Below are 13767 nucleotides of genomic sequence, written 5' to 3'. Positions count from 1 at the left end.
AGAGATACAAACTACTATGTATAAAATAAATAAGCAACAAGGATATTTTGTACAGCACAGGGAAATATAGCCATTATTTTATAGTAACTTTAAATGGAGTATAATCCATAAAAATACTGAATCACTATGTTGTGCACCTGAAACAATATGATATTGTAAATCAACTATACTTCAAGTAAAAAAAGAAAAGAAAAATTGGGGATATCTGAATAAAGTATGGACTCTACTTTTAAAAAAATTGAAAGCCTGAATGAGTTCCCAAAATGATCAAGAAAATGACACATACGTTAACCCTCACCACTTCTATTTAACATTGTACTAGAGATTCTAGCCAGAGCAACAAGGCAAGAAAAAGAAGTAAGGGCATGCAGATTGAAAAGGAATTTGTAAAATGATATTTACAGATGCTATCATCTTGTATACAGAATATACTAAGGAACCCCTACACACACACACACACACACACACACACACACACACACACACACACAATTAGAGCTAATAAATAAGTTCAGCAAGATTGCAGGATATGAAATCAATATAGAAAAATCACCTGAATTTCTATACACCTGCAATGAAGAATCCAAAAGTGAAAATAAGAAAGCAATCCCATGGGTGTGCTCAGAGCAGGGGTCTGAAGAAATGGCTCGTCTGTTTACAACACACTCAACAGGAACCTGGGTTCACTGTGACAAGGGGCACAAAACTTGTGGCCTTCCTATGAACAAATACCCAATATGTATCCCCCTGCACTTTTACGTGGCTACCAGGCAGGACCAGTGGGACAGGGCTCAGTACTGGAAGGAAATCTACAGTATTTAGTGGGGGAGTTTGGCACCTAGAGCCTGTCTGGTCTATGCACGGGTGGGCCATGAGTGGTCTTATAGGCATTAGGGCTTTGAACCCCTATCTTCAAGGAAAAAAGAAAAATAGATTCCAACTATATGCCATCCTGGAAAAGGCAAAACAATGGAGACAATAAAAAGATCAATGGTTGCCAGGAGTTTGGGGGGAGAGGGGAGATGAATACACAGAGTACAGATGTTTTTATGAGTGGTGAAAATACATTGTATGACATTATAATGATTTTATGTCACCATACTTTTGTCCAAACCCATAGAACGTGCAACACTATTCACTTCATTATAGTGAACCCTAAGGAACTTTGGTGATTATGATGTGTCAGGGCAGTTCAGCCTAGGTTAAAAAAAAAAGTCTTAAAAAGAATTAACACACAGGGTAGACGTTTTTGGCAAAATTTTGTTTCACTTTTATATATGTATACATATTATATATGTGTGTGTGTTGCACTGTGATATAAAATGTACTTTTTAGATTAAAAAAATTGCCAGCTACTGTATTTATACTGGCAAATAAAAGCACAAATTAATCTCAAAAAAAGAGAAAGCAATCCCATTTATAACATCATCAAAAAGAATAAAGTACTTACGAATAAATTTAACAAAAGAGATACAAGACTTGTACAATGAAACTACAAAACATCATTGAAAGAAATTAAAGAAGTAAAGAAAACCTAAATAAATGGAAAGTCATCCATGTTCAAAGATTGGAAGACTTAATATTTCTAATATGGCAATACCCTCAATATTGATTCATTGCAGTTCCTATCAAAATCCCAGATGGCTTCACTGCAGAAATTGACACTACATCTAATAACCACTCACTACACATTGTTTGCAAGTACACAGAACGTTTACAAAATGACCAGTTGCTAGGCCATGGAGCAAAATTCAACATATTTAAATGAACTGAAATACAAACTATGTTCCCTGACTGCAGTGCAGTCAGCCTAAAATCTGTAACAGAAAGATAATTATAAAACTCCAATGTTTGGAAATTAAGAAATACCTCTTCTAAAAAATGCATAGGTCAAAGAAGAAATCAAAGTAGAAATTTGAAAATATTCTGAAATAAATGACACTGAAAACACTACAGATCAAAATTCGTGGGGTCCAACTAAAGCTATGACTAGTGGCCAGGATAAACTTGATACCAAAACCCGGTGAAAGGAAAATTATAGGCTACTTTCACTCATGAACACAGAAGGATAAAAATCCTAATAAAAAAATTAGTGAATCAAATTTAGCAATCTAAAAAGGATGAAATTTTGAATCAGAAATTCAGATTTGGTTTAATATTTGAAAATTGTACTCAATGTAATTCACATTAATAACACAAGGAAAACAATTATATGAACATCTCAATGCAGAAAAAGCATTCTGATAGAATTCAACATCATAAACTCAAACTCAGAAAAGAAGTGAACTAATAACAGTATCTACAGAACATCTTCAGCAAACATCATACTTAATGGTTAAATGTTTAAGGCTCTCCCTCTTAGATCAGGAACATGTCAATTCAATTCGCTGTACTGGAGCATCCCAAACAGCACATTTAGGCAAGGAAAAAAAAAAAGGATGTAAGATTGGAAAGGATAAAAGCTTCATTTGCAGATATGATATTCGCAGATGACTGTATACATATACAATCCAAAATAACCTAAAGGTAAAGTATTAAAATATAGAGCAATATAAATGCTGAAGCAATAGAAAAATCAATCTTGTTTTTATCTTACAGCTATCGTGAGAAGACGCAATTTAAAAAACACTATTTACGATACCATCAAATCATGTCAAATGCCAAGGAATAAATCTAACAAAAGTTATGCAAGACCACTATATAGAAAACTACATACATAAGACATTATCAAGAGAGATTAAGGGAGACCAGATCAGAGAAAAAGAGGAGTAAGGGCAGGAGAGAGAGAATGAATGTGTTGTACTGAATAGATTGAAGGCAATCCCAATCAAAATTTTTTTGTAAAAATGTACAAGCTCATTCTAAAATGTATACGGAAATGGCAAAGGGGCTAGAAGAGCCAAAGAAATCTTGAAGATAAGTAGGAGAAGCTACTCTTCTGATTCAATATTCTATAACCAAAATCAACACACATAAAGTTACAGAAAATAGGACAATGTGATTTCAGTGTAAGGGTAAATGGACAGACCAGAGAAACGGAACAGACATGAAACAGATGTGAAAACAAACACTACAGAGCACTGGACGGACAAAAAAGACTTTTCAATAAATAACAGGTCGGGGCTTCCCTGGTGGAGCAGTGGTTGGGAGTCCGCCTGCCGATGCAGGGGACGCGGGTTTGTGCCCCGGTCCGGGAAGATCCCACATGCCGCGGAGCGGCTGGGCCCGTGAGCCATGGCCGCTGAGCCTGCGCGTCCGGAGCCTGTGCTCCGCATCGGGAGAGGGCACAACAGTGAGAGGCCAGCATACCGCAAAAAAAATAAATAAAAATAAATAAATAAATAAATAAATAAATAACAGGTCAACTTGGTATCTCTACTGAAAAGCTCACACCACATCCAAAAATAAATTCCAAGTGGAGTGTATGTTTAAATGGAAAAGGCAAAACAATAAAGTTTCTAGAAGATAAATAGAAGGGTAGGCAAAGATTTATTAAACAGAATACAAAAAGCACTAACCATAAAGGAAAATAGTTATACAATGAGTCGTATTAAAATAAAGCACTTCTGTTCATCAAAAGATCTTTTTAGAGACTAAAAAGGCAAGCCACCAAATAAGAGAAGCTATCTGCAAAACATCACCACAAAGGGCTCTTATCTAGCGAATAAAAAGAACTTCAAATCAATTAAAAAAAAAAAAAGAACGAAAAACCCCACCAGAAAAATGTGCAAAAGATTTGAACAGGTAATCCACAAGAGAGAATGTCCAAATGGCCAGTAAACTTCTGAAAAGGTGCTTAACTTCATGAGTCATGAGGGACACACAAAATAAAACCATAATGAGATTCTACTGCTCACACACTAGAATGACTAAAATTAAAAAGACTGGCAGCACCATAGGTTAGCGAGAACATGGAACAACAGCAACTCATATACACTGCTGGTGGGACTGTAAATTAATACAACCACTTGGGAAACTGTTCAGCAACAGCTGCTGATGCTGAACCTATGTATATCCTATAACCCAGCAATTCTACTTCTAAGTATATACCCAAAAGAAATTGTGCATATACACATCAAGAGACATGTACAAGAATGTTCACATAAGCATTATTCACGATAGCCAAAAACTGGAAAGATCCCAAATACTCATCAAAAGTACAATGAATTAACTGTGGTTTAATACCACAGAACACTATACAGAAATGAAAATGAATGAACTACAGCTTCACCCATCATCATGGATGAATTTCACAATGTTGACTGAAAGAAGGCAGACTCAATACACAGTTTGATTCTATTTACATAAAGCATGAAAACTAGTACAACTAAATGCAATGTTGGAAGTTGCATTGGGTTGTTCTTTATTTTTTGTGCATTTTTTTTGTATATTTCAACACAAAAAGTTTTGTAAACACCTAAAACAAAATAATCTGTATGTACTGATTATGGAAGGATCTCTAAAATATATTTTAAGGGAAAAAAGCTGGATGCACAACAGTGTGTATAGTATCACTTGTGTAAGAACTAACATATAGAGACATATTTGCTTTCCGAAGCTTAGATACAGAGATACACAAGAAATCAAAACCATAGCTGCCTCTGGGAGTAGAACTGGAGCGTGCTAGTAGAGGTGGTAATAGGCTGTTTGCAAGGGAGACTTATTTTTCTCTGTAACCCTTTTGTACATGTGCATATGTTATCTACTCAAAAGAAGCACCTCTGGCAGGGAGGGACTGACATGAAAGGGGCATTAAATGTATTGGTAACTCCTCAAATTTGGTCGTGGGTACATGTTTATTGTTGTAACACACTGGCATTACTTATTACAGCTTTTCGAAGGTCAAATATTTAACAATAAACTTAAAAAAAAAAACCCCAAGTATCTGCACAATGACAAACTGTGTATGCTCAATAAATGTTAGTTACCCTCCCCACTCTATTCCCAAATATCTAAACTTATCTCCCACCTATGTCCCACAGGAGCACTTCACTTTCTCTTCCATCTTCTAATGGCTGGTTATGAGGACTTTCTCAGTGGTGTTCTTAGTGTCAGAAATACCTCTGCTACTGTTAAAATTCTACTCATTCTTCAGAAACAACTCAAGTCTCACCTATTCCATGAAGCTCTCCAAAGCAATCACAGCCCGAACTTCACAGGAGAGAAAATGTCTTTCAAAAATAGGAAGGTCCTGGGCTTCCCTGGTGGCACAGTGGTTGAGAGTCCACCTGCTGATGCAGGGGACACGAGTTCATGCCCCGGTCCAGGAAGATCCCACATGCCGCAGAGCGGCTGGGCCCGTGAGCCATGGCCGCTGAGCCTGCGCGTCCAGAGCCTGTGCTCCGCAACGGGAGAGGCCACAACAGTGAGAGGCCCGCGTACAACAAAAAAAAAAAAAAAAAAAAGGAAGATCCTAAGAGAACACTTAGTGCAATCATTTTGCAGAGGGGGTTAGTTAATGTCAGGTGATAGACATGACTTTATTATAGTTGTTACATATTTTAATGTATATCTACACAAAGTGTTCCCACAATGAATAAAAAGAAAGACTTTCATCAATGCATATCATAGTTAAATTTCAGAATACCAGAAAGAGAGATGATCCTAAAAATGCTTAGGGAGTAAGGAGTGGGAAAACAGGTCATGCACAAAGGACAGGGAATCAGAACAGAACCTCTCAACAGCTACACCAAATACTTAAAGACAATGGAATAATATAATGCCATTAAAAATTTAAGGGAAAATAACTTCCAACTTAGAATTCTATACCCAGCTAAACTAAATACTCAAGTATAAGAATAAAAGACATTTTCAGACACGCAAGCTTTAAAAAAAAAGTTACCTCCCATGTAGGCTTTCTTGGGATGTTACTAGAGAATGTACTCCAAGAAAAAGGAAAACAGGATTCAGAAAACAGAGATCCAAAACATGAGAAAAATAAATAAAATGCCCTGAATTTGGTGAAGGGAAATCCCAAGAATTCAGCTATACAGCTGTTCTAGCAAATAACTAGTGCAAATTGCAGAACAGAGGGTTCCAAGAAAGATTTCTTAAAAAAAAAAAAAAAGGAGTTTTAGAATTTGGGAGTAAATTGTAAGTAAACAAAAAGAAAAGTAAATTTTATAAGGATGATTATACTAGTGAAAGAAGCCAGACTCAATGCTACATATGGAATGATTCCATTTCTATGATAGTAAAATGGCATTAACAGAATAGAAAACAGATGAGAAGTTGCCAAAGGAGGGCGGTGAGGAAGGGGTGACTACTACAAGGGAATTTCTAAATCCTAACTGTAGTGGTGGCCACACAACGGTGTGCTTGTCAAGACTTGTAGAACTATACACTGAAAGGGTGAATTCTACTATATTTGTGTCTCAATTTAAAAAGTAGGGGGAGAAAGGGCAGCTTTTAACTCTAAGAAAAACAAATTATACAGAACAAATACAATTGTTGTATACTATATGGCTCTGCTATAAACAATTATATCTCATCACTATCATCATAATGTAAATACTTAACACCAACAGTCAAAACTGATATAAATACATAAGGAGAATGATGGAGACCAAATGTGTGGCACAGGGTGCTGTGAATTAAATCCTAATCTCTACAAGAGGAAGAAAATAGATAATCTCTAAAACTGTAAAGTCAAGAAATAGCCTTATAAGCATGTTATTTAGAATGCTGGCTTTCCTGTTTCCTGGACTCTTCCTCTATAAAAGAAAACAGCTACAGTGTGGGCAGTGGTTGCCTGGGGAGGGTGGAACTTGGGGGTGAAAAGTGGGGGCACTGCTGTTATTTGTTACAAGGTTCATGATACCCAGAGATCCTCCAAATTGTATTCAAAATATTCAACTTCACATGGAATTTCTTTTACTACTACTAGTTTGTCTCACAAGGCATTTACTCTCATTTAAAAACATACATCTAAAAAAAAAAACAAAAAAAAAACAAAAACATACATCTGGGGCTTCCCTGGTGGCGCAGTGGTTAAGAATCTGCCTGCTGGGGCTTCCTTGGTGGCGCAGTGGTTAAGAATCTGCCTGCCAATGCAGGAGACATGGGTTCGAGCCCTGGTCCAGGAAGATCCCACATGCCGTGGAGCAACTAAGCCCATGAGCCACAACTACTGAAGCCTGCACTCTAGAGCCTGCGAGCCACAACTACTGAGCCTGTGTGCCACAACTACTGAAGCCCGTGTGCCTAGAGCCCGTGCTCCTCAACAAGTCACTGCAATGAGAAGTCTGTGCACCTCAACGAAGGAATAGCTCCCGCTCGCCGCAACTAGAGAAAGCCCATGTGCAGCAACGACCCAACACAGCCAAAAATAAAAATTAATTAAATTTTTTAAAAAAAGTATCTGCCTGCCAATGCAGGGTACATGGGTTCGAGCCCTGGTCCAGGAAGATCCCACATGCCGCAGAGCAACTAAGCCCGTGCACCACAACTACTGAACCTGCGCTCTAGAGCCCGCGTGCCACAACTACTGAAGCCCGCGTGCCTAGAGCCTGCGCTCTGCAACAAGAGAAGCCACCGCAGTGAGAAGCCCGCGCACCGCAGGTAGAGTAGCCCCCACTCGCCACAACTACAGAAAGCCCACATGCGGCAACGAAGACCCAATGCAGCCAAAAATAAATAAATTTATAAATAAATAAGATAAAAATAATCATCTGGATTTTGTTTTCCTTGTGAACAGCTGAGTAGCGTGATGAAAAGAGCCACCATCCAGGCGTCTTCAAAGTTGAATTTTTGGCAGATGTTGTATGGGTTTCTTCTCTCGGAATACTTGTGGTTTAACAGTTTACAGGAGTGATAATCTCTTACATCATGCTGCCTAAGCTGTCAACCTGTTTAGTAAATGTGACACTTCCAAACATTTACAGTTTTCATTGACTTATTTTTATCTTTACTGCTTTTCTTTTTAAATAATTAAAGGCTGAATTCCATAAACATAAAATGTATATCTTACTTGTTTAATCCTAAGATATCTAATGCCTCAAAATGCATTAAGTGCAAGTAAATACCCTTCTTAAAGAATAATTAATGAAGATTAAATACCTTTAATTAATGAAGATTAAATACACTTATATTATTCTGATAACAAACATTAACCAATGAATGCTTGTGTCTACTTTAATGGGATTTGTTTTAATATAAGAATGAATTTTATGGTTTGCGAATACAAAAACTGTTTAAATATTATTCATATTTTTAATTAATGAGAATTTATCCTATCTACAGGGTTTTCGATATCAAATTATCCTTGACAGGCAAAGAGACTGTATTTGACTTGAACCGCTAGGTTTCAAATGTTAATGCTCAGAACAAGGTTAAAACAATTGTGCCAACTGAAATTAAAAAAAAAAAAAAAGAGGAGTCAATCCAAAAAAATATATATGAAGTAACACTCAAGTAGAATTTAGATATGCCAAAAATCACGAAGGATGCAATGACCGGAAATTTGGGAAACAAAACAGGATGCCAGGGGCTTCCCTGGTGGCACAGTGGTTGGAGTCCGCCTGTCGATTTAGGGGACGCAGGTTTGTGCCCTGGTCCGGGAAGATCCCACATGCCGCAAACAAAACAAAACAAAACAAACAAAAACAGGATGCCAAAACCTAGCCTCTCACCAGATTGCCAAACTGAAGTAGTATCTCTAGGTGCGGTAGGTCATGACCTGTGTGAGTTGCTTTGCCTAGTCTATCCCTTTCCCTCAATTCCTACTGATTGTGCAGAGTCTTGTACACCCCTGGAAAGGAATCTGGATTTGATTCCAACTGCAATGGGATGCCATTGGAGGGTTTTAAGCAAGGGATTATAAGATCTGATTTGCTTTAGGGATCAAATGTGCTGATAAATGTGAACAGGCTCTGTAAATGCTAGAGCATCATACCAGCATATTTTATTACCTTGATAGAGGTCAAACTGAAAGGGAGAGATGAAAGTAAGGAACATTAAAATCCAAGTACGACAAGGCCCATTCTAAATCATGTGGCCTGGGGTCTTCTCCCAGGCTTCTCTCAAGTTCTGTTTGGGACTTGAGGAAGATCAGGTTTGGTGGAAGAGGAATTAGGAATTGTATTTGCCATATTAAGTTCGAGGTGACTATTAGACGCCTAGGTGGAGACCCTGAGAAAGTATCTGGATATATCCAACTGGAGCTAAAGAGAGAAACCAGGATGGAAATAACAGATTTAGGATCTATCAGAATGTAGTTTTGCTAAAAACGATAGTTGCTAATCTTTATAGCATGCTTACTATATTTTAGACACCATTTTAAGTGCTTTATGTGTATAAACGCTCTTGGTCCTTACCACAGCTTTAGCAGGTTAGGTCCCATGATTATCTCTATTTTAAAAATGAAGAGGGCTTCCCTGGTGGCGCAGTGGTTGGGAGTCCGCCTGCCGATGCAGGGGACACGGGTTCGTGCCCCGGTTCGGGAGGATCCCACATGCCACGGAGCGGCTGGGCCCGTGAGCCATGGCCGCTGAGCCTGCGCGTCCGGAGCCTGTGCTCCGCAACAGGAGAGGTCACAACAGTGAGAGGCCCGCGTACCACAAAAAGAAAAAAAAAAAAAAGAAGAAACTGAGGCACAAAGAGATTAAGCTACTTGTCCAAAGACACATAGCAAGTATGTACCAGAGCTGGAACTCAAACCTAGGTAATCTGACTCCAGAACTCCTTAAAGCCATGGGACTGTTTGGGATATACAAAGAGACAGGACTGAGGAAGAGGAGGACAGAGCCCTCACATACAGTATTTCAAGTCAAACAATTTCCTGAGTCCTGAAGATCAAGTGACTGGCGCTGTTTCAGGCTCTGCAGACACAAAGAAAAATAAGACACAGTCTCTCAGGAAGCCCACTCTGATGGCTATGAGCTGATGGCAACTATTTACTGAACATTTACTATGAGCCACACACTGGCCAAGCTTTTTAGATATGTTATTTCACTCCTCCTAACAGCCCTATGAGGTAGATGTTACTACAGCCATTTTAGAAATAATGAAACTGAGGTTCAGAGAGGTTAAATAATATAACCTAGTTATAAGTGACAGAACTAGGATTCAATCCAGGTCCACCTTACTTCAAAATCTGGTCTTTTCCAAGGAAATCCTGTTACATGCTACAACATGGATGAACCTTGAGGATATTATGCTAAGTGAGATAAGCCAGGCACAAAAAGACCATGTATGATTCCACTTATATGACGTATCTAAAGTAATCAAATTCATGGAAACAGAAAGTAGTAGAATGGTGGTTACCAGGGGCTGGGGGAGGGGAAAAAAGTAGTTGTTTAATGGGTTGAGTTTCAGATTTGCGAGATGAAAAAATTCTGGAGATCTGTTTCACAACAATGTGAATACTTGACACTACTGACTGCACACTTAAAAATGATTAAGAAGGTAAATTTTATGTGTTTACAACATAAAGAAAAAAAATTTTCATCTGGTCTTTCCAAGTATACCACATGCCATAATGGATATGCTTACTGTGCTATGGAAATACTTGTGAGGATATAATTTATTCTGCAACGTGGGGGTGTAGCAAGGAAGAGATCAAAGAAAGTGACTAAGAAAGGACACATCTGAAAGATGAAGTTCCCCACTTTATCTTCACTATAGTTTTGGGAAGGTACATCCATCTCAATCTCTGAAATAGCTCCCATTCCTGTCTGTATACAACTACTGATTACCACAATAACCAGACTAGATCAGGCTCAAGAACATTCCAGCACCTTCTATCTGGTGAGCTTCTTCAGTCTCCTCCCATTTCAAGTCATCCAGCACTGGAAACAAATTAAGTGTACTAAATTTCCCCATTCATTAAGTTAACTTCCGTGGCTCCCTATTGCCCTCAGAGCACAGAGGATTATCAAGACGAGTGTTTAAGAGCAAATTACCTAATTTTTCTGAGCCTCAGTTTCTTCATCTGTGTTGAGATGAGTCCCGACACTTGGTTCAAAAGATTGAGAATTAAATAAAGACACTGTATACCTTGCACAATGCTTGATCCAAAATATGTGCTCAGTAAAGGTGAGTTAGTTCCCTTTCTGCCCATTCCTACATACCCAGCTCAGTAAGGGTCTTTGGGTTAAAGGATAGAGCAAGTATTTCCAGAATCTTAAGGCAGACAGAGAAGAATGCAAAGAGAAAAAAGTTGCTCATCTATGGTTAACTGATGTTCAGGAAAATACTGTTCACCCAGAACTGCTTCTTCATCTGTAACCCTCTACAAACACAGACCACCTGGTCTTTATCTTATATTCTGTCCTTTTAACCATATGAGTAATATTGAAGTGGTTCAAAATTAAGTTCATATACAAAGTTATACTGTGAAAAGTCTCACTCTCACGCTCTCCCTCATCTACCCAATTCCCACTCCACTCCCACCAATCACTTTATTACTATTCCTGTATTTACTTAAAAAGTTTCTTTACGCAAAAGCTATCCTTAAATTAAGCCAATGCTTTACAGGTGTGTTTGCAACGTTAAGTTCTGGGAACATGGGGGCGGGGGGAGTAGAGCAGCGAGCAGCCTAGGTTTATTCATCCCGCTTTACCCTAAAGCAGTGTCCTTCATTCATTCAAAAAAAAAATTCTAATCATATATTGGGCACTATTTAAGCCAAATACCAAGTATAGCATTAATATTAACTGATTACGCTTCAGCTTTTTACTGTGCACCAGAAATGCATTTAACGCTTTTACACAAATCAGGAAACTGAGGCACAGAAACGTAACTTGCCCAAGCAAGAGAGAGCAGGGTTCTGAATCCAGGCCTGACTCCAGAGCCCTAGCTCTTTACCATGACGCTCTACTCTGGCAAACCAGATACAGTCCCTGCACCCGCTGGAGCTCAGCCTAACGTGGGACACACGCGAGAAAAAGGACAGACAACAAAGAAATATGTAATTACAGACTAAGAAAGTAATGTGGACGGAACGAATTCAGGGCTGTAACTGAATAACAATGGGGACCCACTTTTGAAGAGGGAGAGTTGTGTCGAGGAAAGGCCCCTCTGAGAGAATGACATTTATGATGGCTTGGGAACCGTTTGGGGTTTGCAGTGATGACCCACCGCCCAAGTCACGGGGAAGAAACTCGCGGCCCGTAGAGGCTACAGCAAACTCGCCCAGGGTCCCCCAGACGTGCAGACGTGGCGCAAGGAAGGGAGGATCTAGGAGCTGGGCCTAAGACTCGTACACGCCATCAATGCCCGATGCAGCCCAGCCCTGCTCGGCCCCTAAGCCGGAGCCTCTAGCCTGCCGCTGCCCACTGCCCCGCCGCGGCTGACAGCGTCGCGACAGCCCACAGGGAGGCCCCGCGGCCAGCCAAGAGGGGTCGGGCCCGTACAGTGGCGGCCTGGAAAGGCCTCTTGCCCGGCCCCCCCGCCAGCTCCCGCCCGGTCCACCCCGCCCCGCCCCTCCGGGCCGGCTTCGTACCTGCACGGCCCGGACCAGGCCCCGGCCGGTCAGCTGGCCCTGCCGCAGCTGCAGCAGAATGTTACCAGGCCGCGGCCGGCCGCCCCATCCGCCCCAAGCCGCCACAGTTGCCGCCGCCCGTCGCCCTCGGCCGACCCCAGACCCAGCAGCCGCCGGCGCCGCCGCCATGTCTCCTCGTCCGACAAACAGGAAGCAAGCGGCCCCGGGGCCGCGGAGATTCCTACGGGGCGGCGGAGGGGTCGCCGCAGCGCCCCCAGTAGGCCGACGGCGGAGGCGCAAGCCGCGTGGCAAGGGGCCGTGCGCGCCGCGGGGACTGCTGGGAAATGTAGTCTTGCTCTCAGGAGGGCAGGTGCGAGAGAGCGATGTGGCGTTTCCTGCGCCACTCGTCCTTCTGGCCCCTCAGTCCAGCATTTCAGTGAGGTCCCCCGAGGTCGAAGATAGGTCCCCGCGTGTGCATTCTCCCATTTCTTGCCTATTTGGGGAGGTTACAGCCAACTGGCTAGGAAAAGATCTTGGATGCCAGACCAGGAATCAGGCCGTCTGGTCTGATTTCCCGCCTGCTTCTTTCTGCCTCTGACTCGCCACGGACCTCTCTGAGCCTCAATTTCCTCATTAGTTCATTCAGTCAGTAGTTCCTGGGAGCCTAAACAGCCAGGAAATAGTTCCTTGGGGCCAGCTCTGCGCCCAGCACTGAACGGTCCCTGAGAAAACAGTGGTGAGCAGAGCGGAGTAACTAGGTCCCTGTTTTGAAATGCTGGTTACAGGGAAGACAGCACATCCATACACAGACGCACAGTAACAAACTGGGTAACTTGTGTAACTGGGTAGGTTGTTGTGATGTTAAATGGAATAATGGAAGGGAAAAGGATTGGTAAATTGTGACATCATATTCTCTGTCAGAGGACTCTTGTCCTGATTTCTCCCCACCAGATAGTATGTTCTGTTCTACTCTGAGCCCAGGTAATCATTTTTTTGGCAAACTTCTGTGCCCGGATCGTGGCATCTCCTCTCCTTTTTTCTTCCTGGGAGGGGGTCTTGTAACATAAATGAAAGAGGAATGCTGGGTGTGATGCAATAAGGAATGGTGGAGATTGTGACCCATAACTTACTGCCCAAACCAGAACTTTTAAGAATGAAAGGATGCTATTAATTACAACGGGACAGCAGGCGTGTAAAGGGACTGTTCCTGGCAAACTGTGATTGTGGTCACCATCCCCATGCCCATCTACAAGGAGTGGTCTCTACTCGCCTCCTGCAGATTGTTGCTGAATTGTCTAGTTTTTCCAGAAAGGCCAAAAGTCTGGGTTTTTATGTGAAATCACTCA

The 13767-nt window shown here is 41.1% G+C and overlaps 1 protein-coding gene and 1 non-coding gene across 5 annotated transcripts in view; one reads left to right on the top strand and one right to left on the bottom strand.

Moving 5' to 3' along the window:
* TRPC4AP (transient receptor potential cation channel subfamily C member 4 associated protein) overlaps positions 1 to 12645 on the bottom strand; it is a 77683-nt gene extending 65038 nt beyond the window's left edge. For all 4 annotated transcript variants that reach the window (XM_060122174.1, XM_060122175.1, XM_060122176.1 and 1 more), the window contains exon 1: positions 12443 to 12645. In XM_060122174.1, coding sequence (XP_059978157.1) covers positions 12443 to 12610 — 168 coding nt within the window. In that variant the 5' untranslated portion in view covers positions 12611 to 12645. The remainder of the gene's footprint in view (positions 1 to 12442) is intronic.
* LOC132506563 (small nucleolar RNA SNORA11) lies at positions 613 to 741 on the top strand. The gene has a single exon (XR_009535886.1). It is a non-coding gene; the product is annotated as a small nucleolar RNA SNORA11 (small nucleolar RNA).
* Positions 12646 to 13767: the final 1122 nt, after the last annotated feature.

This window comes from Lagenorhynchus albirostris, chromosome 15 (assembly GCF_949774975.1).
Source record: "Lagenorhynchus albirostris chromosome 15, mLagAlb1.1, whole genome shotgun sequence".
NCBI lineage: Eukaryota > Metazoa > Chordata > Mammalia > Artiodactyla > Delphinidae > Lagenorhynchus > Lagenorhynchus albirostris.
This window is presented reverse-complemented; position numbering and strand designations above follow the sequence as displayed.